The sequence below is a fragment of the Myripristis murdjan genome, chromosome 6 (genome assembly GCF_902150065.1).
Source record: "Myripristis murdjan chromosome 6, fMyrMur1.1, whole genome shotgun sequence".
NCBI classification, from domain to species: Eukaryota; Metazoa; Chordata; class Actinopteri; order Holocentriformes; family Holocentridae; genus Myripristis; species Myripristis murdjan.
In genome coordinates this window covers 4,219,248-4,243,149 of record NC_043985.1, presented here as the reverse complement: position 1 = coordinate 4,243,149, position 23,902 = coordinate 4,219,248, and the positions used below count along the sequence as shown (strand labels likewise).

At 41.8% G+C, this 23,902-nt stretch overlaps 1 protein-coding gene across 2 annotated transcripts in view; it reads right to left on the bottom strand.

Moving 5' to 3' along the window:
• Positions 1 to 296: 296 nt before the first annotated feature.
• Positions 297 to 23,902, bottom strand: part of ptprbl (protein tyrosine phosphatase receptor type B, like) — a 31,542-nt gene continuing 7,936 nt past the window's right edge. For both annotated transcript variants that reach the window (XM_030053582.1, XM_030053583.1), the window contains exons 4-32: positions 23,535 to 23,798; positions 21,830 to 22,093; positions 20,687 to 20,956; positions 19,715 to 19,981; positions 19,286 to 19,552; positions 17,563 to 17,826; positions 16,605 to 16,868; positions 16,161 to 16,424; positions 15,790 to 16,053; positions 14,625 to 14,894; positions 14,214 to 14,477; positions 13,145 to 13,411; positions 12,196 to 12,486; positions 11,118 to 11,396; positions 10,878 to 11,027; positions 10,179 to 10,455; positions 9,307 to 9,413; positions 8,400 to 8,505; positions 7,461 to 7,541; positions 6,473 to 6,490; positions 6,279 to 6,360; positions 5,610 to 5,700; positions 5,360 to 5,436; positions 4,588 to 4,722; positions 4,347 to 4,469; positions 3,543 to 3,706; positions 2,536 to 2,671; positions 1,308 to 1,428; positions 297 to 1,159 (exon numbers count right to left, since the gene is read on the bottom strand). In XM_030053582.1, coding sequence (XP_029909442.1) covers positions 1,137 to 1,159; positions 1,308 to 1,428; positions 2,536 to 2,671; positions 3,543 to 3,706; positions 4,347 to 4,469; positions 4,588 to 4,722; positions 5,360 to 5,436; positions 5,610 to 5,700; positions 6,279 to 6,360; positions 6,473 to 6,490; positions 7,461 to 7,541; positions 8,400 to 8,505; positions 9,307 to 9,413; positions 10,179 to 10,455; positions 10,878 to 11,027; positions 11,118 to 11,396; positions 12,196 to 12,486; positions 13,145 to 13,411; positions 14,214 to 14,477; positions 14,625 to 14,894; positions 15,790 to 16,053; positions 16,161 to 16,424; positions 16,605 to 16,868; positions 17,563 to 17,826; positions 19,286 to 19,552; positions 19,715 to 19,981; positions 20,687 to 20,956; positions 21,830 to 22,093; positions 23,535 to 23,798 — 5,450 coding nt within the window. In that variant the 3' untranslated portion in view covers positions 297 to 1,136. The remainder of the gene's footprint in view (positions 1,160 to 1,307; positions 1,429 to 2,535; positions 2,672 to 3,542; positions 3,707 to 4,346; positions 4,470 to 4,587; positions 4,723 to 5,359; positions 5,437 to 5,609; positions 5,701 to 6,278; positions 6,361 to 6,472; positions 6,491 to 7,460; positions 7,542 to 8,399; positions 8,506 to 9,306; positions 9,414 to 10,178; positions 10,456 to 10,877; positions 11,028 to 11,117; positions 11,397 to 12,195; positions 12,487 to 13,144; positions 13,412 to 14,213; positions 14,478 to 14,624; positions 14,895 to 15,789; positions 16,054 to 16,160; positions 16,425 to 16,604; positions 16,869 to 17,562; positions 17,827 to 19,285; positions 19,553 to 19,714; positions 19,982 to 20,686; positions 20,957 to 21,829; positions 22,094 to 23,534; positions 23,799 to 23,902) is intronic.

The following is a 23,902-nucleotide window of genomic DNA, read 5'->3' as shown; positions in this document are numbered from 1 at the left end:
AGGAGGGACATAATGAATGAGTAATAGAAAATAATGGCATGTCAGTCATGCAATCTAAAAAAACATAATTACTTGTTTTATTGAAACACCCACAGTAAATGCGTCACGATATGTCATACAGATAGGATAATTTATAAAGGGCCAAGAACTAACTGTTAAAGTGTGCAAGGGCTTCTCTGTCATTGGTTGTTTGTGCAATGATTCCCATCTAGCATTCCTTGACAGTGAGTGCTACAGTCATGTTTGAGCAGGTATGCATCGTTGATGGATGAATACTCACAGATTTAGCATACTGATACATTTTCTATGGCGTTTAATTGCTTACACACGGTCTGATCTCCTGTGTACAATTTCATCTTACACAAAGAAGCACAGTTAATAGTTGTAAAAACAAAATAAAATACATAGGGCACACAATATCATATCTTACACAGAATTTTGATTAAATAAACCACTGGATAATACAATAACCATGGCTATACAACACTGACACCAATGCCTTTTCTCTCTCTCCCAAATACACTCCAGAATCTCTTTACATATAGCTGCAAATAATTTGCCCAGGAATCAGTCAATGCAACATATGCCTCAATTCTGAGAACAGTTGTGGATTTTGCTGCACAGTTTTCTTTACTGCAAGAATCTAAAGACAGAGGCAGCACATTTAGCCTGCTTCACTTTTAGTCACTATGAATCATCTTGTGAAAGTGGCTCCTAGTGATACAGAAAATGTTAACTGAGTGGACTTGAACATGCTGAAGCAGTTCTCCAGTATCATATTCAGAAGGGCAGATGATACATGATTTTTGGTCAGTGGCAGTTTTTTTTCTGCCATTTGTCACAGCCATAATGTGCAAATATTATAGCTTATCAAACACAATGACAAAACATAATTTAAATTGCAGCCATTATAGAAATATAGAGCAACATATATACAAACAAACATGCAGATATGATGTACGTATATACAATTCTGTTGTAATTAAATAGTCATATAATTTTCTCTATTTGATAATATCTGGTAATGAAAATATAGACAAAATTAGTAGAAAAATAAAATTGCCATGTATCCCAGTATCAGTATTTTAAACATATAAAAGTACATAATTGCTTTCCCTCAGTAGTCAATACAATCTTTAACGTCTTGTGTACACCATATCTGTGGGCCAAAAACAAACAAACAAAAAAGGTAAATTATTTTTGATAATAAATTTGTTCATTTCAATGCTATCCAACATTTGAAATGTAGCTCTGATTTGTGACGGCCTACACGTGGCCTTGGAAGCCTGTTGATGAAAGACACATACCTCTGTGGGCTTCAGGGTTCACATTTTCATAGATGGGGTAATGGAGATTTTCCTGCTCGTTTCGCAGCTTCCTGGCTCGCAGCACATCACGCACACACTGGTGGAGGTAAGCATACTGGCACTGTGGGGGGCAAAGGCCAAACAGGGATGAGAACAGTGCCACACCAAATCCAAGAACTGTCACACTGGCACCCAGTGCTGCACCAGTCACAAACTCATGCCATTCAGTGAAGTTAACGCTGTTTGACAGACATTGCAGTGTAAAGTTACTCTCAAATTTACTTTTCAAAACAGCTATGGCACACTTTCAACAATGCCTTACTTGTTAAAACACAATACAAAAACAAGTTTAAAAAATCCAATTAAGTGGATACCCAGTTGTGTTTAGCACGTTATTTGGTAGTTCAAGTGTACCCTAACCATAATTATAATATTTGCAACATTATTTGAATGAAGCATCCACTTGCTACTGTTTTCACTGTTGGCGAGGTACAGAACAAGTACATAAAATCTTGTAGATAATGACGTAAATATTTTTCTATTTTTGCAACTTGACAAATTGGTCTCCAGAAGCTCCAATTGTTTTAAAAGCTACCATGAAGCCGTGCAAGCAAATTTCTTGTATGTTATATGGACATACAAACTTCAGCCGTGTTTGGACTGGTATCAGGTGAGTACTTACCTAATGTCTGAATACATGTTTTATGAATCTTTTATTGATAAAATGAAGTTTAACCTCCCTTTTCAGACAAAAAAATCTTTTATTATAAATCAGTAAGTGTCATTTCCACTGAGGAGCAGAATATTCCCCTCACACTATCAATGCCCCCACCCACCACCATGAACATTATACTTTTTAAAAACGTTTTGCACCAGAAGAACAAAGAATATAAACTTAGAATAAGAGCTCTATAAACAGTACACATTGTTTCTGTAATTCTATACACATAGAAATGACATACATTAGTAATATCTGCTAAAATCAACAAACAGCAACATATTTAAGTCTATAATATTTCAGCTGGTTGTCTACCCTGAGTCAGCTGAGGCTTTGTATAAACACAGGAAATTAGAGAATGAACATTTTCTGGGGAGGACCCCCACCCCCCCAGGAAATGCCCCCCTTCCCCCTTCCATTATTCTGAAACAATTTTTAAAAATGTCTTGGTCAAAGTCAAGAGACTACCATACTTCCTTCCCATTCACTCTCCTTATAATGACACCCTACCTCAGTCTGCACCATGTGGGATCGGTGAAGGCGCAGGTCAAAGACGGCACCGTAGATGTCCACGGTGTCCTTGTTGTCCAGCTGCTGCAGCACCCGGTCAAGGACGATGAAGGTCCCTGTACGCCCCACACCAGCACTGGGAGGAAGGGAGGGAGGACACCAGGTGCAAGTTAAGATTCACTTTATTCATCAACTACAAATATACATTTTGCTTCATTGTTATATTTAAATCTTATCTGGACACATTTTCAGTGTTAAATTTTAATCCAGTTTCCAGTTTGGCTCATGTTGTACTGGTAGCTGTATCAGCATGGAATGCATGGCTATGACTGAAAAGTATACAATCATAACAGAAATGCTGAGTCAGATTATAATATGACATGGTAAAAAATATTCTGTTCACTCTAATCACTCTGAAGCCATATTACCAAGTTGTAGTTGCTCTCTTAATCCAATCTTTTCAGATAAGATGAAACTTTTTCTTATTGTTACTGATTAACTTTACTGATGAAATTAGATTGTTGCAGCAGTGAAAGTAATAAGAATCACTAGGGAAAAGGAAATAGAAAATTTGAATGTAAAGCAAATGTAAAAAGAATTGATTAACACAATATAAAAATAAAAAAAATAAAGCAATAAAAGTGATGTAGAATCTAAACAGTGTGAGGTTATGTTAACATATGCTGACAAATATGACAAGACATTGAAAGGGATATTTCACGTTGGTCTAACATGCATAGCCTCGGAGCCACATACAGAGCCTCACCCCCATGTAAATGTAGCAAAACTGTAGCGGGTACATTTGCACCATCAACGCTCTGCTTGTTGCTGTACATTTTTGCGGCATCACATAAAACCCCCCATTAGGCCAATCACTGTATTTTGTAAAGGCTGGAACAGTGCAAAGTGGTGTCTGAGATATCGCCTGAGATATCCCATCCCACCGCAAGCCCATGTTGGTTAGAGTTAGAGGGTTATGATGGACTGAATGAGTCCTTGGTGTCTACCTGCAGTGGGCCACGGTGGGCCCAGATCCAGGGGTCCTGTTGATGTAGTCCCGAACTGTCCGGACAAACTGGATGAGGGACTGTGTGGTCTCTGGTACGCCATGGTCTGGCCAAACCGTGTAGTGAAACTGTCGCACCAGCCTGGAATAGTTCAGCTGCTCCTCCTAATAAACACAGAATCACACGGTCCAGATGGATCACTGCTTATGATGCTTGAGGCTGCTGATGTGGGATGAGATGCAGCTGACAGGGTGGGCTAGTAATAATAAAAAATCGACCAACAACCAGAAGTTCAATGGCTGGGGCCCTGTATTTGGTCTTAAAATCTCATATTTCTTGAGAAAAGTGAAGACAACTACCTTAGGTAACTCAGGTAGGTAAGTAATGTTAGTTGTTTCCACTACAAATCACTCTTTTTATCAAGAATTTTCTTAAATCAAATGTAGATTCCTTATAGTTCTGATCAACCTTACTCTGTGTTGTTTCAAGATGCTGACATTTGCTTCTATAAAATTATTGAACCAAATGGAAACAACTGGAATTATCTCTCAGAAATGATTCATTTTTGCCATGCAGCTAAATTTTTAAAGTGTATGATAATTAGTTAGGAAATATTGAGGTATATAACAAAGTGTGAGAAAAGTAAGATGAAATCGTCTGTGTGCTCTGACTAACCAGGAGATTTATGAAAGTTCATTGGGTTGAGGATTTCTCCAATTAAGAGATGCATGAGGAAGAGGTTTGTTCATTACTCCTCACCACGAGCTTCATAATAAAATAAAATTTGGTAGTTCCCAAACATACACTGCAGATCTTGAACTCCCGGATTGTCCACTCAGGCAAGACAGACTCCGACAGCATCTGGACGATCAGGTCACCGTAGTACAGAGGATCGTGGTCAAAAGGCCAGTAGTGGTCACACTTGACCTAGCCATGGACAGAGGAAAGTTTCATTCTAAAGTGATAAAGATGCCAGCCAACTGAGCAATATCAAAAGGATCCTAAAAAACATGGCTGTATTCACATATGAGCATCTTCTCCTCACCCTGCCTTTCTCCACACACTGGGTGACCATGACTATGTTGTGGACGTTCTGCTCCAGCACCATCTTCCAGAAGTCGTCTTTAGTTCCCGGAAGAGGACCCTGAGTGGCGATGTACTCTCGGCGGAAGTTGTTACCCTGAAATGCATATTCCCATCAAAACTCATTCCGGTTTTCACAAAGATCACTCTCTCTGACTTAGAGTGACTCAGTGACTTAGAAGAAGTGCTGGGAATGGAGAGGCTCAAATATCTGTATCTCCAACATGACTAACAGCCATTGCTTCAGCCATTGAAGCATCATCTCCTGCACAATATAATATATGTATTAACCATTCATCTGCTCTTGATATATGCTTATGTTTTGATTTGTGCTGCAAGTTAATAATTAAGAACCAATTCAAAACATTTTTTAAAGATATTTCTAAGATATTCCTGAAGCAACTGGGGTGTTTTTACTTTCCCACTCATTCCATTAATACTAATATTGAGTTAATTTTTTGTGTTGTTGAGTGTTGATTGATTGATTTACCAGCGACTGAGTAACGCTAGAGGTTGTTGTCCTCAACAACCTCCTTGTTGTAATGCTAGAGATTGATTTACCGGTGACTGAGTAATGCTAGAGGTTGTTGTCCTCAAATCCCACCTTCACCTTTCTCATAGGGCCACAGTGGAAAGTCCTGACTTGGGTTTTTTTTATTCTAGCAGCACTGTCCATCTTCTTAAACATAAAACTGCTACGCATATTCAATCAGTCAAGTGATCAGCGAGCTTACAGGAATGTAGCTGGCGTTGATGTAGTCAGAGCAGGGATCGTCATCCACATAGGACAGCTTCACCCGCGTTGAGTCATCTGAGCAAGAGATAAATTCAAGAGGTTGAGTAAGACGCTTGCCACATAAATACTGGATGCGCTGCTCAGTAATGTGAAGGCTGCCAAACTAGAAGGGGTGTGGCCTCGCAAACCAGTGTAATCTCTCTTAATCACTCCATATTTATGCCTCTAAATGGCTGCCTCCCACTCACAGGGAAGGATGTTGTTGTATCGGTTCTTGCCGCGGTTCTCAGGCAGGAGAGCCGTGTCTAGAGGCTGGTTACGACCAACGTCTTTCAGGTCCTGACAGGAAAACAACAGATCAGGGTTAAATCGTGCATAAAAGGTCGTATTATGGCGGAGTGAGCGGTTAAAAGGGAATAACCACCCTCAGATACTCTCACTGTTACATATCATCAGTCTGTGTTGTTCAGTGCAGTCCAGGATTTTGCGCTGTAATTTACTTTTTTGGCGTACCCCACTTTCCCTAAACCTGCCTTGTATACTTCTTCTGTAGTTAGTAATTTCCTGCATCTCCAAGAATAACTTTTGACAACCATTTTTCAAGGTACACACTTTCTGGTACTCCAATGTAAGACAAAGAAAAAGAAAACACCTTCACACTGGAGCAATGAAAAAAATTAAATAAGAATCATGATGAAGAACCATTGGAAAATTGTGAGCCATGCAATTAAATAGCAGTGGCCAACTGTTAATGTTGTACTCCATACAGTCCTTTCTACGTTAAGTGACATGTTTTTTTTTGTTGTTGTTGTTTTTTTTTGTACCTTGGGTGCAATACGTGGGATATGTGGTATACATATAATTATACTGATATGAACTAAAGTGGACTGAACTGCAGTCACAAACTCAGAACTAACCTCAAACTCTGCTGATAGAAGATAGTTGGAGTCGGCCTGCAGTTTGTTGTAGTGAGACTCAAAGTGTGTGATCTTGATGGGGCTGGAGGATACAAGCAAAAATAATTAGTACAAAATACATCCAAAAACGCAAAAGACACATCAGCCATTTAGCAGAAGAGATATTTGGATTTCAGCAGGAAAAGCGATGTTACCTTGAAATGCGACGGTTGCTGAAACAGAAGGGACAGGGACTAGTCAGGACAGATGTTCTATACATACAATAAACCACATCGCCTTAAAGATTTATTGCAGTAGAAGAACCTGTTACATCAGTGGCTCCCGACCTTTTTGTTGCAAAGGCTCACAACGAACGACGGCACACCTGAGCATTAATTGCATTGAATTGTGTCATAAAAAAATATGGTACGATCAAACATGAGAGCCAGGAAACATAATGAGTCACAAACCGCTGTAGCCCAGAGGAAAAAAGGTGTGACCTTGAGCTTATCAAACTGAAGCTGAATGACATTTATGTAATGCTTTTGCATGGCCTTAGTTTTCTTACATTCAGGATAGCTGATTCAGATTAGGCCTTCAAAATCATTCTTTTAAATCACCTCTTTAAATTCACTTTGATAGGCAGGTTTGTTATGTAACTGTTTCTACTTTGTTAAGTAAGTCCCATTGCTTGTCTCTCCCTTCTACCCATTGCATAATTTTATTTTCTGTTGTTTTAAAAGCAGCTATTGTCATCATTATTATTCTTATAAGTAATAGTAGTAGTAGTTGTTGTAGTAGTAGTGGTAGTAGTAGCAGTGATGATGGTAGTACTAGCATTTGTCGCAGTATAAGCTAAATAACAGTAGAAATAGCAGAAGTCACAGTGGAATAAATAGCAGCATTAATAATATCAGTGAAAATGTTAGTACTGGCACTTGTATTGAAATTAGTATTGGTGTTAATATTAGCATTAGTATTACTATTAGTATCAGTATTATTATTGGTATTAGTATTAGAATTGGTATTGGTATTAATATAAGGATTAGGATTAGTACAAGTAATAGTGCTTGTATTAGCATAACTGGTTTCTAAGTGCATGTTAACTTGCTGGCCATTATAACCTGACACTCGTCCAGCATCAGTATCACTGTTATGGTTAGTAAATATGAATATGTCCAACAGGCTGAGTGTTGCTCTCACCCTCTGACCCCCATGTGCACTGCTGGGGTCGGTCTCTCTCTCCTCATGCTCATTCTGACTGCTGGTCTCTCCTCAGCATTCCTGCAAATACACAACAGGGTTTTTACCTTTAATATATCCAGGGATGATGGAGCGGGTATGCTTTGGCAACACCTTGCTTCACTGTCATACTTCACTGTCTTATATCTGAGCTGAAGGTTCCATGTCTTGCTTAATGGCAACCCAATGGGAGCAAGGCTCTATAGTAAAAACTATATCTGTAGTCATCTGTTGTCTCCACAAAATATGGGGTGTGTTTTCAGCAGCAACAGACGATACTGAATGTCTATAGAGATATTAAAGGAATATTGTATAAATACGGCAGGCAGCAATGGGTCTTTATGATCCTCTTGCTCTTCTACAAGAAGACAGACTAACATATTCAACTAAACAACCCCTCTGCACCTGCACTGCGCAGGTGCACTCTGCAGGTGCAAGTGCCTAGATCCTAAAAATTAACGATTAACCAGTTAACTATAATTTTCATGTTTTGTACATTACTTATACTCACCCTGCCTTTCTCCACATTTACAGAATAAGACCCCTAAAGATACATTCAGATTTTAACATTCCCAGTTTCATGAATTTGTATGAAACTGTGTGAAAACCTATTTGCAGTAATGCCACACTCAATTCATCATGCTATTTGCCTTTATGATTTATTGTACCAATTTATTGTACCCTGCAACATTTACACCTACAATAACTGATGTTAACCACATGTTCAGTTGAAGTGGCTTTGATCCAGACACTGACCTGCTCGCTCAGTGCAAGTTGTTTAACATTTGAACATCAGATAAATGCTTCAAATGTAAACATGGGAACTATGTGTGTGTGTGTGTGTGTGTGTGTGTGTGTGTGTGTGTGTGTGTGTGTGTGTGTGTGTGGAAAGATACTTACACTTTGCGAGCTTTCTGTCTACAGATGATCAGGGCTGCGATTCCCACCATCATGGCAATGAGGAACAAGCCAGCACTGATGCCTTCCACCACACCAGTCATAGGCTCTGCAGGCACAAAAGCAATACTTACATGATTAGTGCTAATCACACTAATCCCGATACTACTATAGTTAAAATTATTACTGCTGCTACTACCACTATTACTAATTCTACTATAATAACTACTACTACTGTTAATGTGACTCCTACTGCTGCAACTGATACTGCTGCTACTACTACTAATAATAATAACATTCATTATTCATTCAGTATTCATTCGATATTTACTAACAATAAAAAGTCCAGACATACATTTACATCAGGCAATATAAAGGCCTGACTGTAAAATTGTGGTCTAAAAATAAATTGTAAATAAATTGTCTTTTCTCCTCATTCACAAGAATATACCTCATCCCACTTGAGTATCTGAAATTATTCAGTCCCTTTTCCCTTTCCTTTTACTCTCCATCTCCTAGCAGAGGCTCTGTCATTTACTGTCAAATCCCCCATCCAAGCAAGTGATGTCACATGCTTCCATCACTATTTCCCACTTCCAAGTGCATTAGTCAACATTGCAGATGGGCGCAAACATTTGAACAAGCGTGCATTCTTCTCAAAATTAAGCAAGAGCATAGCTGATGGCTTGGATTTGAACCCAGGCCGCTGCGGAAAGGACTCAGCCGTGACACTCCCCCAGTAATCCCCATGCAAACCTACATTATTTTTTCTCATTTTTATCGCTTGGTTTTGTTTTTGGTAATCTGTGCTTCTGTTATTAATAAAGTGCTTTGTGACCAATCTGTTGAAAGCATTTTGTAAATAAATATGACTTGACGAGAGAGTTCATGTTTTATGAAGTGTCCTCACCTGCCTCGGTGACCACAGGGAGCGACAGGTATGTGTCAGTGTACAGAGGGGAGTTGATGCCATTTGCGTCCTCATCAAAAAGCTGGGTGAAAGCTCGAATGCTGAGCCTGGAAGACAGGGCACAGACCTCAGTTGAGTGTGAGCACTATATATAAGCCTATATATTGTGTGTTGAACAAATTCAGACTGATGAAATATGACAAACAACAAACAATAAATAAGCATTAAACAAATAAAATAAACAAAGTTAAAAATTAACAATTAAAAAAATCTTAATGTTCCCCATGCTGATGGAGACATGGCATCCTTATTGACAAAAGGATGTGTATTGAACACAAATGAATGGAAAATGCTCTTCCATAAACTATAAATACTGAACAAAAGAACAGGACATGGAACTGAACCTAACTTCAGCCTTACATTACAACCCTATTTCTGGCTCCGTACTGCCAATTAAGCAGTGGCAAGTTGTGATACAGAATGCAGTTTCTCTGCATATTTTCCTGTGGGAGAGCTCCTCTAGGGAAAAAAAAAACACATACACATACACATACACACACTTGATGCATGTCGTAACCATACTGGCTGATTGATTAAATTCTTCTTTTTTTCTATTGGTTGATAAAGATTGGTAAAACTGATAATTGGCCAGGTTCTACATGAGTTAGCCACAATTTTAAAAAGTGACATCAACTCAGACACAGTTAATGCTGTCATGACTGTAGCACTCTATTAAAAACAATTAGCTATCCTTGAAGCTGTGCAGGTTTGCCACATTGTGTCTTAGTCCTAATACATGAAGAGAAAAGAAAAGGAACAAAAGAACAGAAAAAAGAAAAGAAATGAAATGTATCACACACTATTTTCAGTACCTGTATGCAGTTTTGGGTTTGAGTGGTCCGTCACAGAACGAGCCACTTGGGTCCAGGTCTGGGTCTTTGTCCTGGGCTTGTTGGTGGTCACAGCTGCCTCCCAGGCTGTCCATGCCAGTTCCCAGACTGATCTCAAAGCTCTGGGAGCCACTGTCCGGGCCCTCGGTACAGTGGCTGGGGAAGTAGCTGGTCTGGTAGGACCTGATGGAGCTGTTGGATTTATAGTCCACATAGGAGGGGAGAGGGTGCTGCTGCTCCGGCTGGAGGGTCTCAGAGTCTTCAAGTGTCAAAAGAAAGGACAAATGAGGTCTGATCACAGGATGTGAGCTGTTCTGATTTATTATTTGTATATATGACTAGATGTGGATCCACAATGTGGACGAGAAAAAAAATAGACTCCAGTAGTAGTGAAGTAGTAGTAGCAAAACACACAAAAAAAGCCAAATTTCCAGGACTTTGTGGCTTTTTAGATTTTTTCAGATTTCAGACTTTACCAGGTTGCCCAAAAAACAGAAACCCTGGGAAAAGCTCAGTACACTGAGCTTTTCCACAGAGTGAATGGATCTGTATATATCTGAATGTTTGTATTTTTCTTGTGCATGCATGTACGTGTGCATGCATGTACTGTATTTGTGCATTTGAACCTAAAGCACAAGAACCACAGTGTTTTTGGCGCACAAATTAGCTGGACGGTCCTACCTTCTGACTCTGTCACTACCACGGTGAAAAACTTGACTGCTCCATTGACGTCACTGAACCAGCTGCAGTTGAACCGGAAGTAAATGGAGGACTTGGAGACCACAGCGGCCCTGTTGTTGACCCGGGTGCTGAGGGGAGGCAGCGGTGGGCCTGGGGGGGACAAACACCACCCTCATTACAAATTTTATGGAAAGCACAGAGTGTCATACAGGGCAGCACACGCTCAGCCTTGTCACTCACGGTCAATCATGGTAACCACGCTGTCCTGCGCTGCCTCGCTGGTCATGCTGTCGGAGATGACCTTGACATGGACGGTGTAGCGCTTGTGGGGCTCCAGCTGGGTGATGAGATAGGCGGTGGAGTCGCGGCCAGTGCGTCGGGAGTAGACCAGGGTCCCGGAATCCTGGTGGAGGCACTCAATGGTGTAGGAGTCGTAGTCGGCCTCTGGGGAGCCCCAGGAGCAGGAGATGGACGTGGAGCTTTGTGGGCGACAGTGGAGGCTGTGGACTCGCTCTGGTTCTAGAGGAGGAAGGACATATTAATATCATAAATATACAGTTTTTAAAGAAGGAAGGCCAACCTTTGACCACTATCCACTCTGTCTGAATGACTTTAGGGAAAAGACAGTGCAGTGCAGTGGCCACTAATACCAATGATCATGTTCCATACAATTAGAGAGAGTTGATTTTGTTCTTGTTTAGCACCAGATTAGTTCTACCAGACCAGGTTCCCTTGATCTCTTACATTTTACACACACACAATTGAGATTTGCATGTGAGATATGGAGGTAAATACTTTTGCACTTTTAGACTCACAATGCAACTGTTAGGGCTACTTTGAGCTGTAAAAAGACAGTTTGGTTAAAGGAACAGCTCATCTAAAATACAAAAAAAGATACATTCCCACTTACCCTTGATGCAATCTATCCATGCAGAAACTTTGATTTGGTGAGGTTTCTAATCTGCCACAATTTGCTCCCCTGCCTGCATTCACCAAAGTCTATCTATCTGCCCTGGTTGGTGTTCTTCAGCAGGAAATAGTTCCCCTGTCTCCCACAAAGGGAGACAGGAGAGATCACAGCAGATTGGAAATCTAACCAAATCACACAGAGATGATCTGGATGGATAGATCGCATTAGTGTTAAATGGGGAAGTAACTGTTTTGCATTCTGGATGAACTGCTCCTTTAAATTCAGTAGTTTAATAGAAGACTGAGATGGAATTAACTTGCAAAGTATTTGTTTTTCCTCTCAAACGCGATGGAGCTTGGACTAAATGAGTGCGTGAGAAGATAATGACTGACTTTTGCTGCCACCTACTGGTGCGAATGCTCTTGTGGATGGGCAGGCTGTAGGTGGGCGTGGCCCGGGCGTCTGTGGCTCCGCTGACGGAGCGAAGGCTGAAGTTGTAAAGTCGTCCCGGATACATCCCCCTCAGGATGCGGCTGCCAGAGGTGCGGGTGTGGTAGGGGTTGATGACGGACAGCCGGTCCCGAGGGACCCACTGCAGGTCGAAGTCATCATAGTCCGAGTCAACAGGGCCGCTCCAGGTGATCTCCAGAGAAGTGTTGGTCACCCCGCCAAACAGGAAGGAGGTTGGAGGTCTGGGGGCTGTAATCGTAAAAGTAAACATCACTGAAACTGATGTTTCTTATTGGTTAGTCATCTGACAGACAGCTGTTTTTATGAGCCACATGGGGTTTTCATTGTTTCCCTTGTACAAATTTTTGATTGCATCTCTTTATGATTTTTTCAGGCTTGTATTTGTATTGTTTATTGTGATCATAGTGTGTTAATTTTCAGAAGGTAACACAAATACAGTATGATGTAGCATTCAAGTATGTATTATTGTCAAGGTTATTCAATATAATCAATGTATTTATTTGTAGCTTTGTATCAATTTTTCCTCCTTATATATGTTATTATGTTTTGTTTGTTATTGTGTATTATGTTGTTGGTTGTTTAAGATATAATTTTTAAAAAAGGAAAGAAAACAGAAAAAAGAAAACGATTCGAAAAAAGAAAACGAATAATTGAACAAAATCCATTTTGTAACAGCAATTAATATGTAAAACAAGTTGTGAAATTCATTTTGCCATATCCATGTTAAGTCAACAACTAAAATTCCATTACATTCCTTGAGAGAATTTATAAAATTCCCTGCCTTTCCCCATTTGGGATACACCTCTCAAACTTCCATACTATTCCAGATATTTCAGGACCTGGGGGAACTGTGCAAATACTGCCTGTTACTGAGTGTCCATCTCACCGGTCCTGCCAAGTGTGCTGACTCTGTTGGTGAGTTCTCCACTGCGGCTTAGCACCATGGCCTGGTAGAGCCGTCCGGACACCAGGCTGTGAAAGACAAATTCGGTGACCTCTGACCCTAGCTTCTCCTCTGCCTGTTGCGATCCGTCAGGGTTGTAGAGGGAGAGCACGTAGCCGCTCAGCTCGCCGCTGGCCCGGTCCCAGCTCACCTTCAGAGCATTGGAGAGGTTTCCACTCTGGGCCTTCAGGGACGTCACGGCTGCTGGCACTGCAGGGGACACAGAGCTGGGTCAAACAGTGTCTGTAGAGTTTCCTTCCAACACGAGATGTGAAAATAAAATCCAATAGAATAGAATAGAAACTCCTACAATAATTGCTGTCATGAAACCAAGTGTCATGGATGAATATTGTTGCATTTTATAAGCAACAAATTGAAGCCAGTAATTTTTTCTCAGAGTGGATTTATGTTACATTGTGGAATTAGACCCCTCATTTCTAAAATAATTTTTGCCACTTGTTTTAACTTATTTGCATGATTGCAAATAAGTTAGACAGCACAAGCAATCTTGCCTTGATGCTGTTTAGAAAACCATGTCTAGAAAACCAGCTGGCTTGCATAATGTTCTTCAATTTCAGTGAAAAGTCTTAGGTATCTGCAAAATGTGCTGCAAGGAATCTCAAGGATTCAGAAAGCCAAATTCAAGTTCTTCCAAGACCTTTCAAATGATACCTGATAGTATTGAATTTAAGACGGCTACAGCTGACAAAATCATATGATTTTCAACTGAACATAGCTAATGAAAATTTAGAAGCTATAAATGAGCAAAAATAAGAAAAGAAAGAGGGCGGCAGGAAAATTTTTTTTCGGGGTATAAACTTCAATTCGCAAAACCAATACGAAGCATCTTGTACTCTAAACAGTGTTTTGTATTAATCTAATAGGAGGCATGCAGCACAAAGGCGTGTCACTGCATGGTGAAAAAAACGAGAGCTCTAATCATCCGTATTGGAGATATTTAGCATTATTTAAGGCTTTCAGTAAAGACAGGATAAGCCGCCCCTCCGCTCACCAGTCCTGGCCCACACTGCCGAGTCATTGGTCTGCTCTCCACTACGTGTTACTAAAATCAGCTTGTACGCAGCTCCAGGTCGGAGGCCCTGGAAGGAGCACTGCTGGGTGCTGGGCTGGCCTTGGCGCCGCTCCTGCAGCGTATCATCACCCTTGTAGAGGAAAATGTCGTAAGCCTCGAACTCCCCCTCTGGTGGCGACCAGTGGAAGGACAGGCTGGTGGTGCTGTTGACTTTGATTGACAAGTCTGTGACTGCTGCAGGGCCTGAGAGGAAGAGGAAGAGGAGTGTTAAGAGGTCAGCATGCACTAAATCTGTATTGTACCATACAAAAAATACAGTCTCTCTGGCCACAGGGCCAATATGCTGCACTGAATAGTTTTGTATAGGAATCAAGAGGCAGATAGACTCACGTGTCCGAGCCCCAGCAGTGACCCCCAGGCTGTGGACCCCTCCGCTGGTGGTCTGGACAAGGACGCGGTACTTCTTGCCTGGGGTGAGGCCGTTGAAGCGGTGCTCAGTGTGTCCGGAGGGCTGGGAGGAATTCATCACCAGGTTGCCTCTCTCATCCAGCAGCTGCAGGCTGTAGCCATCAGCTACACCCAGCGCCTCCTGCCAGCTGACCTGCAGGCTGCAAGTTGTGTGGCCATTGTCAACCTGAAGGCCCATCACTGCCGAGGGGACTAGACAACAGACAGAAGGCGGGATAATGCAACAGTTTAAGTCCAGAATTCCCACTCTATTCATAAAAATGGCCATTTATGGGACATACTGAGTATAAAAGAACAAAAACTGAATTAACATGGAAAGTAACAAACATTGTTATCTTTCATACTTATAGTGATGTAAACTGTCCAGTCTCCTAGGTAAGATTTGGCACAAACCTCGCAGACAGTCTTATGTGCCCCAGTGACCTCATGCTCAGGCTTTCTCCATACCAAATGAAAAGCTTGGGAGAAGTTCCCCAATTATAGTGAGGAAAAAGGAACTAAATATGAAGCTAATTCTTCCATGTCCTGGGTATAAATGTAAATATATGTATGTAGTATATGAGAGTAAATATAAAGTGAGTATGTAGCTGTCAGAAGGTGGTTCAGCAGCAGGTTTATTTTTTTCTTATATCAGAAATGTCAAATATCATGTAGAGGAGTTTGACAATTTTTGACAAAAGGAAACTAAAGAATCAATAAATAAAATTAGCCCACCCACCCAGGGCCCACTCGCTATCCTCTAACTGCTCTCTAAGCCATTTGAATTTGAACACCCAAGTGCAATTTTTGAATCATTTGTTCAAGTTTCTTATTGCCTCAGAGAGGCCCATATTTCACTGACCTCTTCTTTTTGCCTTCAAACTTTCCCTTGGGGAACATATTCCACAGGGTGAGTACAAGCAGTGCTCGGAACCCCAAAATTATCTTATTTTCTTAAGCAAAATAGCTTACTCTGAAGAGAGCAAAACAGTCCCTAACTACAGTGACTGTGTGTAAACGTGGACATAAATGACCTGCTCCAATAAAAAAAGGCCTTTTCTTCAGGTAAAGTGATAAGCTCCTCTCTGTCAGAGCTGTGTGTGCTGACCTGTGCGTCCGTACGCTGTGTTGTTGTTGACCAGTTCTCCGCTGATGGACTGGATGGTGATGGTGTAGAGCTGTCCAGGCTGCAGGGAGCCAAAGCTCAGCTCATTCTGGTGCTTGGGCACAGGCCTGACGTCCAGCTGTCGGCTCTGCCTGTACAGAAACACAGAGTAGCTGTCCATGTCACCCTGGCCCGGCGTCCAGTTCACCTTCAGACTGCTGCTCTCACCGTTGTTGCTCACGTGAATGTTCTTCACTTTGCTCGGCACTGGGGGATGTAAAGAAAAAGAATTTCAGTTTTCAGGTGCCGTGTGTGGCTTTATGTATGCAGCATTGCTTCACAGCTGGTAACAGTATATTTGGGTCTGGTCTGACCTGTGCGTCCCTCTATGAACTGAGCTCGCTGGTTGGGGCCACTAAAGGTGGAGACCAGGATCTTATAAAGCCGTCCTGGGGTGAGGGAGGACAGGACGCACTCCCCCACACCACTGCCAAGTGTGTTTGGCGGGAACACCTTCATATCGTTGAACAGCAGCTGCACTTCGTAGTGGTCCACATCTCCCGGAGCAGCCAACCACGTCACCCGAAGGTCCTCTGTGCCCCGTCCCGCCAGAGCTAAGGACCGGACTGCTGCAGGGACTGCAGGACAGACGTGAGAGGTTATGTGCTCACCCCTGTTGAAGCTGGTCACATCATAGATACATCATCTTCCAGTAGCAAGTTAACAGTTTTTTTTCTCATATTCAACACTTTCATTTCACATTGGTTACACTTTATTTTACAGCAGTGGCAGTGTCAGGGGGGTCAGAGGTCACTCACGGGTCCTGCCATCGGTGGAGATGCTGGTTTCGTAGTTGCCGCTCCAGGTGCTGACAACCACAGTGTAGAGCCTGCCGGGCACCAGGCCATTGAACACACACTCGTTCTGTGTCTTGGCCACCGTCTTGTTCTGGTGGAAGATGTTGTTGTGTTTGATGACCACCTGGTAGAAGTCAAAGTCACCAGCAGCATGGCGCCAGTACACCCTCAGGTAGTCGTCCCGAGCCGCGTGGGTCGCCGTGGGGTTTTGGACTTGAGACGGCTCTGAAAGACAAGAGAGTGAGGATTTACAGTATATTTATGGAGTTTCTTTGACACAAAGCACAATGAAATGGAATTTTGGGAGCATCTTGCTTCCTTAATTTGAGGCGTTTCCAGTTGCTGAGGCAGGACTTAACCCTATAAAGCCATTTGTATCATAGATGATACATGTTATCAAATAACACATTCTGTTTCAGTTTAATCAGTACGTAACCAAAATACTGTTGTATACCTTTGGACACTTCCCCTGTTCACCCTGGACCATACCATTGGCACTTCAAGTACATATCATATATGATACAACAGAAAAATCCTATATATTAACATATTTTTTGAAAAATCTTTTTTTTTTTTTTTTTTTTTTTTTTTGTGCATTTTGTTATAGGACTAAATAAAGGGTTCAATTTCAAAAAATTGGAATTTTCTGCCAATTCTTTCATAGTTCAGGCTTTATAGGGTTAACACAGAGACGTGTAAAACAGTGGGAGATCAGCTATGGACAGGAAGGCGGTGTAATTTAATAGGAGAGATATAATAAAAAATGTGATGCTTTCATTGGGCATTTATTGTTCAATAGGTGAATGCCCAGGCTTGTCCATTTTTCATTTCATTGTGACTTTACATTTGGACATCCAGGCTGCTCTTCTGTTCTATGAAATTATGCCATTAAACATGTAGGACCGAAGCTTGTACTCACGTGTACGCTCCTGGACGATGGTGTGGTTTTCATAGGTGCCACTGCGGGAGGTGATGGAGATGTTGTAGAGGCGTCCAGACACCAGCGAGCTGAAAACACACTCCGGGCTGGACTTGGAGACAACCAGAGTGTGCACTGTCTTCTCCCGGTCCCTCAGGGTGACCAGGTAGCTGTCAACGTCACCAGGCGCTGGACGCCACGACACGCTGAGGAAGTCCATCCGACCGTTGTTACTGACTGTTACTTCACGAACTGCAGCTGGGACTAGGTGGCAGAGAGGAGGAGAGAGGGAGAAAAAGACAGGGAAATTATAGAAGCATGAGTAATATACTGCCTCATAAATGTAACGCTATAAATAAATTAACACTTGTGTGCTCTTTGGATTCAAGTTTAAAACAGTGAATTGCAACATTTTCTATGGCCTCAGATTGCAAAACAAAAGTTCAGTGCAGCTAACGTGCAACCTTGTTTTAGGCCTCTCCAAATTATGGTCTGCTTTAAGAAATGCAAAAGATGAAATGCAAAAAATACTTGCTTACTGAAGTCAGGGGTAAAAGAACTCCATAAGAAGCCAAGGTGTTCCGCTTTTGTGTGCAAAACATTTCATTTTTTATTTCTTTTGCCCACTTTCCCTAAGCCGTTGTTCCAGTGATTTCCTATTTTTTCCCAGAGTGACTTCTGACAACTGGCAGAAACCAGGCATGGATTGTATGTGTAGGTGGAGAGAATGATAATGGTAGCATAGGGAGAATTTTCCAAAATAAGAAAAAGTGAGATTTACTCCTCAACCAAAGCACAGCATGCCTTGTGACTGCATTATATTCTGGTCTCTTGACGTCACTGTTGGTGGAGAAACTGGTATCTCTGCTTCTTCTACAGTGGATTTCTCTCTAATGTGATTGTTAAAGAGAGAAGCTGGGCCCAGAAATGCAATGTACATCACCAATAAAAGTAATAATAAAAGTATTTGAGTGTGGATTTTTCTTTGTTTTTGCTTGTTGGTAAAGGAAATTTGTAAATGTTTTTTTTCTTGTTTGTAAGTATTTTGCCCCTGTCTCTTTTGAAGCTATTATTATTGATATTAACATCTTTTGATAGCTATATCATTATTACTTCATGACCCATCTACCACAGAGGGGTTCGTAGTTTTTCCTAAGAGTCAGTTCTCTTTTACATACCATCCTGCATTGCATTATATTTACATGTTTGATTATGTAGAAATCCTCGGTGACTTAGAAAATACGTGTGAAATATTTTCCAGCAGCAGTAAAGTATTCTTGTTGGAATTCAACAATGCACAGTGGAACCTCATCCTCTTCCCTTTGCCTGACGGGAAGTCTTTGATAGGCAGACCTTGAATTTTTTTTTTTTTTTTTTTTTTTTTTTTTTTTGTGAGGTCGACACTTCCTGAAAATTCCAGGCAAATTCCTGTTGCATCAGATAGGAGAGAGTTTTCAATAATATCCTCTTGTTGGTTTGGTGTACAAAGAGCTGTTTAGGCTCCATCAGTCACCATGTTGACAGTGACCACAGGGGTCAGGGAGAAGTTTAGGATACTCTTGTACCTATTGTCTATTGTGCTACAGAGAGGATTTTTTAATTGAACTGTGCCTTAGTGATACTGTTCCACTTCAAAATAGGAATGAAATCATCTATCATAATGTTTTTACAAAATCCCACTAAGGGGAAACGTTGCACGTAGATGGCCACACGTTGGTCATACCGGTGCGTCCCTCTTCCACGTTCTGCCTGGAGGCCTGGCCAGCTCTGACAGTGGTCACCACCACCTTGTAGAGGGCGCCGGGCCTGAGTGCCAAGAAGCTCAGGCTGGTGGTGTCGGCTGCCACACTCTCGTTTTTGATGACACTGCTGTCGTGAACCAGCAGGACGCGGTAGGAGTCTAGATCCCCGTGGGCACGTTCCCACTGAGTCTGGAGGCTGTCGATGCTGCCGCCATTGGAAACCTGCAGCTCGGTCACCTGAGCTGGAGCTGAGAGGAGACACACGAGACAGAGAGAGAACTAAAGATTGGCTGTGATGGGGAGGAGTTAATAGATATCACTGCTCATGCTAACTAAACCACTCTTCTGGTCTTTTGTACTTTTTCTGTCTCAACAAAGAAAAAGTAAAGTAAAAGCCAAAAACCACTCACTGGTCCATCCAGTCACAGAGGCTAAGCTGGTCAGGTTCCCACTGTTGGTCATCACGGTGACGGTGTACAGGCGCCCCGGGGTGAGGATGTTGAAGGTGCACTCTCTGGCCTCCCAGGGGAGGCTCCTCTGAGCTATAACCTTGACAGGGTCAACCTGTTTGAGGAGCAAGGTGAAACCCTCCCACTCGCCTGCTGGTCGATTCCACATGACGCTCAGGGTGGTTTCATCGCTGTGGCGGACGACAAGCTGCTGGACAGGTCGAGGGGCTGTGGTGGGTAGAAAGAGCCATAAGGTTGATGGTGACATAGGAGCTGAACAGAACAGAGTGGAACAGGATTTGTTAATCTTTGACATTTGTTGTATCTTCCTTGGAAGACCAGATCATTGGGGTTTTACCACAGGAAGGAGTACCTGAAAGCTTATATTTCATACTTTTTTTTGGTCATACCTAACAGAATCCTACACCTCCCATATCATCCAAATGTGTCTTTTTTAACTCAGAGGTGCGAAATGAAAGTTATGAAAATTCAACGTTGCTTACTACTGCTATTCCTTTAGCTCATCCCCCTCGGCTTTACAAGCAAGTCACAATCTGAGTATCTATGTCGAAATCAGATAACCAATAGTCATTGAGCAAAAATATGTATAATTTTGCCCTTTCACCGCTCACTTTTTCCCAAGATCTGCTGCAAGGCCGCCTTGTGGGTTCGTCTGCACTTAACCAATATCAAAGTGTGGCAGGCCCCTGCAGTTCTCATCAAATCTATACTGCCACAGTACGTGCTGCCCACAACACAAAATAGTTTTGCATACATGAGTCATGATGCATATCAATTCTGAAAAAATACTTATGATGACCATGATATTGATTTCAACCTTATTGCTCGACCCCAGTATGACGGTATCATGGGAAAAGACTGTACAAAAAGTTAAAAAATGCTTCTCTAAATCTTGGACTACATGTGACTCACCCAGTCGTCCCTGGCAGTGCGCCGTGTTACCCAGAGGGCCGCTGTGTACCGTGACCTCTGCCCCGTAGAGCCGGCCAGGTACCAGGCTGAGGCCGGAGAAGGTGTGCTGTCTGGCCAGCTTACTGATGGTCTGGTTCACCAGCACCGCCGAACCATTCCACAACAGAACGCTGTAGTTCTCCCAGTCACCTCTGGGGGGCGACCAGGTCATCTTTAGTGTTCTGCCGCCACTTAAGGCTGACATGGAGAGCCTAGACACCGTGTCAGGGACTGGAGAATGATGAGACAGAATAGTTGGAAAGAGAGAGAGGAAGAGGATTAATGTTGGATTACCTGTTTAAAGCACTTAAATTACAGGTTACCCCTAGAAAGGTAGCTATTTCTACAGGAGCCCTCATACAGTGCAACTCAAGTGCGCTCTAATTATATTTGATAAAAATCTAATAATGGAAGATGTGTAATGAAGACTGCAGTCACACTAGAAATTGGCAGAACAAAATTCCTTTAAAATGGACCTGCAATTCTATATTTAATCTTTTTTTAAAATATGTTTTATGTGGCTAAAATTTAACTTTTGAAAATGTTTCCTAAAAAAACGAATAACAAAATTTAAGAAAGCTGACCAAATTTGGCGTTTGGTGTAAAACCAATAATACTCAATAAAAAAACTATCCTTCAAAATTATCCTGACTAGAGACATCACATCATGTTTCCAAACTGTAAAATATTACAAGTTGAAACAGATTTGCCCAATAATTAACACATTATTTTTGAGTTTTAAGGGGTCATTGTAACACACAAAGCAAAGTTATCAGTCTAGTGTTCAATCCCACTCTACTATTACACATGCTGTAAATATTATATACTACTTCTAGCTTTAACTATAACTATTATTATTACTACTAATACAGGTGCTGTCACCACTGCTTATTCTACTGCTGCTGTCACTACCACTACAACAGCTACCACTGTTATTAATGACTGTATTAAGAATCACTATTCACTGAGCACTTTCCTCACAGCAGTTCACAAAGTCATAATGTGCAACACAATAAAAAATAATAAGACAAACATAAAAACAACCCAGCAGAGTAAAGCTGTCTGAAGACATATACGTCCTATGGATTGACAGTAAATGTTTACCTGTCCTCGTGCTTGTCTTGGCCTCTGCGATTTGGCCTCCAGTCATGGTCCTGATGGACAGCTGGTAGCTACGCCCAGGGGTCAGGCCCTGGAAGAGGACCTGGGTGGCGTTGGAGGCCAGCCGGCGCTCCTGGGTGGGAGATCCCAGGGCCGACAGGGTCACCAGGTAGCCGCCCACGCCGCCTTTGGGTGGCAGCCAGGTTGCCCTCAGTGTATCCAAGCTGCCGTTGTTGTCCAGCCTCAGATTTGACACTGCCGCTGGGACTAACAGGGAGGGATTAAAAAAAAAAAAAATCCTTTACTTTAGCTTAGTTTATTTCTTTACATCAGGCAACTGAAACAATAAGGTTAAGTTTTATCCCAAAGTACTTTGCTAATTAAGTAACTCAGTTCAGTAAAGAAAGTTAAATATGTATTGTAAAAATAATTTGAAACATTCCAAATGATGCCAGCCTTGGTTGTAAGCTTCTGCTTGCTTAATTAAAGGTCTACTGTCTGTTTTTACAGAACAGATGGAGCTGTGGAACTATCATGTTTCCAACATGACATTTCTAACCTTTGAAAAACATGACACCTGCTCTTGACAGTCCAAAATTAAAGCAAAACAGGTTCACCTATTGTATGTTAGGTGATTTATGGCATTGGTTGACAAAATAACAACTTTTAACAAATTAAAATTGTCCGTATTTGAAGGACATCAAAACACTCACTGCAGCAAAATTGAAGCAAATTACGATACTATTTAATGGATAATTAGTTCTTGGCTGACCAAATGATATTTAGAGACTGCATCCTCTGTACTTTGTAGGTTCACATTTTCTTTTTGTCAGAACAGAAATTGCTTTGGAACAGAACATTTAAGCTGTTGTCAGATTTCAGTCTGTCTCAGGTATGAAGACTTTTATTGTATTGAAACAGTTCAGGGGTGGGACGGGTGCAGCTCTAGATGAGGCAGCCAGCTGCAGACAGAGGAAGGGCGGGGAGGAGAAAGGCCTAAAATATCCTGGAAACAATGGCAAATAGTGTGACACTGGCACTGCATGTGAACAGAAAGGACAGTGCAGCGCTGGAAAGTAAAACAAAAAGTTAAAAAGAGAGTCAGTTGTTGAGGAACCATCAAATGCAGACCTGCTCGCTTGTATCCATTCAACTGGGAGAATAACAGATCACATCTGCCAGTCAGCTGAAGCTGGACTAAAATTACAATGTTGACTATCACAAACTCCAAAGAGCAATAGGTTTTTGTTTCTTCATTTAGGAAAAGAAACTTCATAAGACCTCTTTAACACAAGACTGTCTTGTGCAGTGTAGAATAACATGCCGTCAACAGAAGTTGCATGAATGGGAAATTATTCAATAATTTTCTTCTAGTTGAGCAACTCCTTAGCATATGTAGTCTGTTTTCTTCCCTAACATAGAGAAAGAAATTACATAGAAAAAGCTTTCTCAAACTGTAGTACATGTCAAATATATTCAGGCTATATATAGCGAATCTGACTGTCAAGTCCAAAATTTACAGGATCCAGTCTATTAAAGTTTTATCATGATGCCAAACCAAGGACTTTTAAGGTTACTTTCGATGCTGTAAAAAAACGCCAAAACTTGTTTGCTGTGTCATCTAGTAATGGTGCCGCTAAAACAAAGTCGCTACCACAGAGAAGGCAGAGGTAACGCCCTTCACAAACAGAGTAAAGCAGATCTCCACCTGTAACAGCTTGTTTGGACACCGAGCTCTGCAGGCCAACGGCTTCTGTCACCACAGTGACGGTGTAACGCGTCCCAGGCTGCAGCTCGTCCAGCGTGGTGGAGGTCAAGGTACTGTTTAGGGTGATGTTCCTCACCAGCGCCCCCTCCTGGTCCCTCAGCAGAACCCTAAACAGTTCTCTCCTGCCTGCACCGGCCTGCCACGACACATTGAGGCTGCTCGGAGAGAAGGGCGCCACCTGGAGGCTGCTCACGGAGGAAGGAGCTGGTGGAGGCAAAGGAGAGCAATTCAAGACGGGTTTCGGATTAAAGCAATACACCAAGCAATGAGAACATAAATACATTAATATCACCTACATCACTACATCA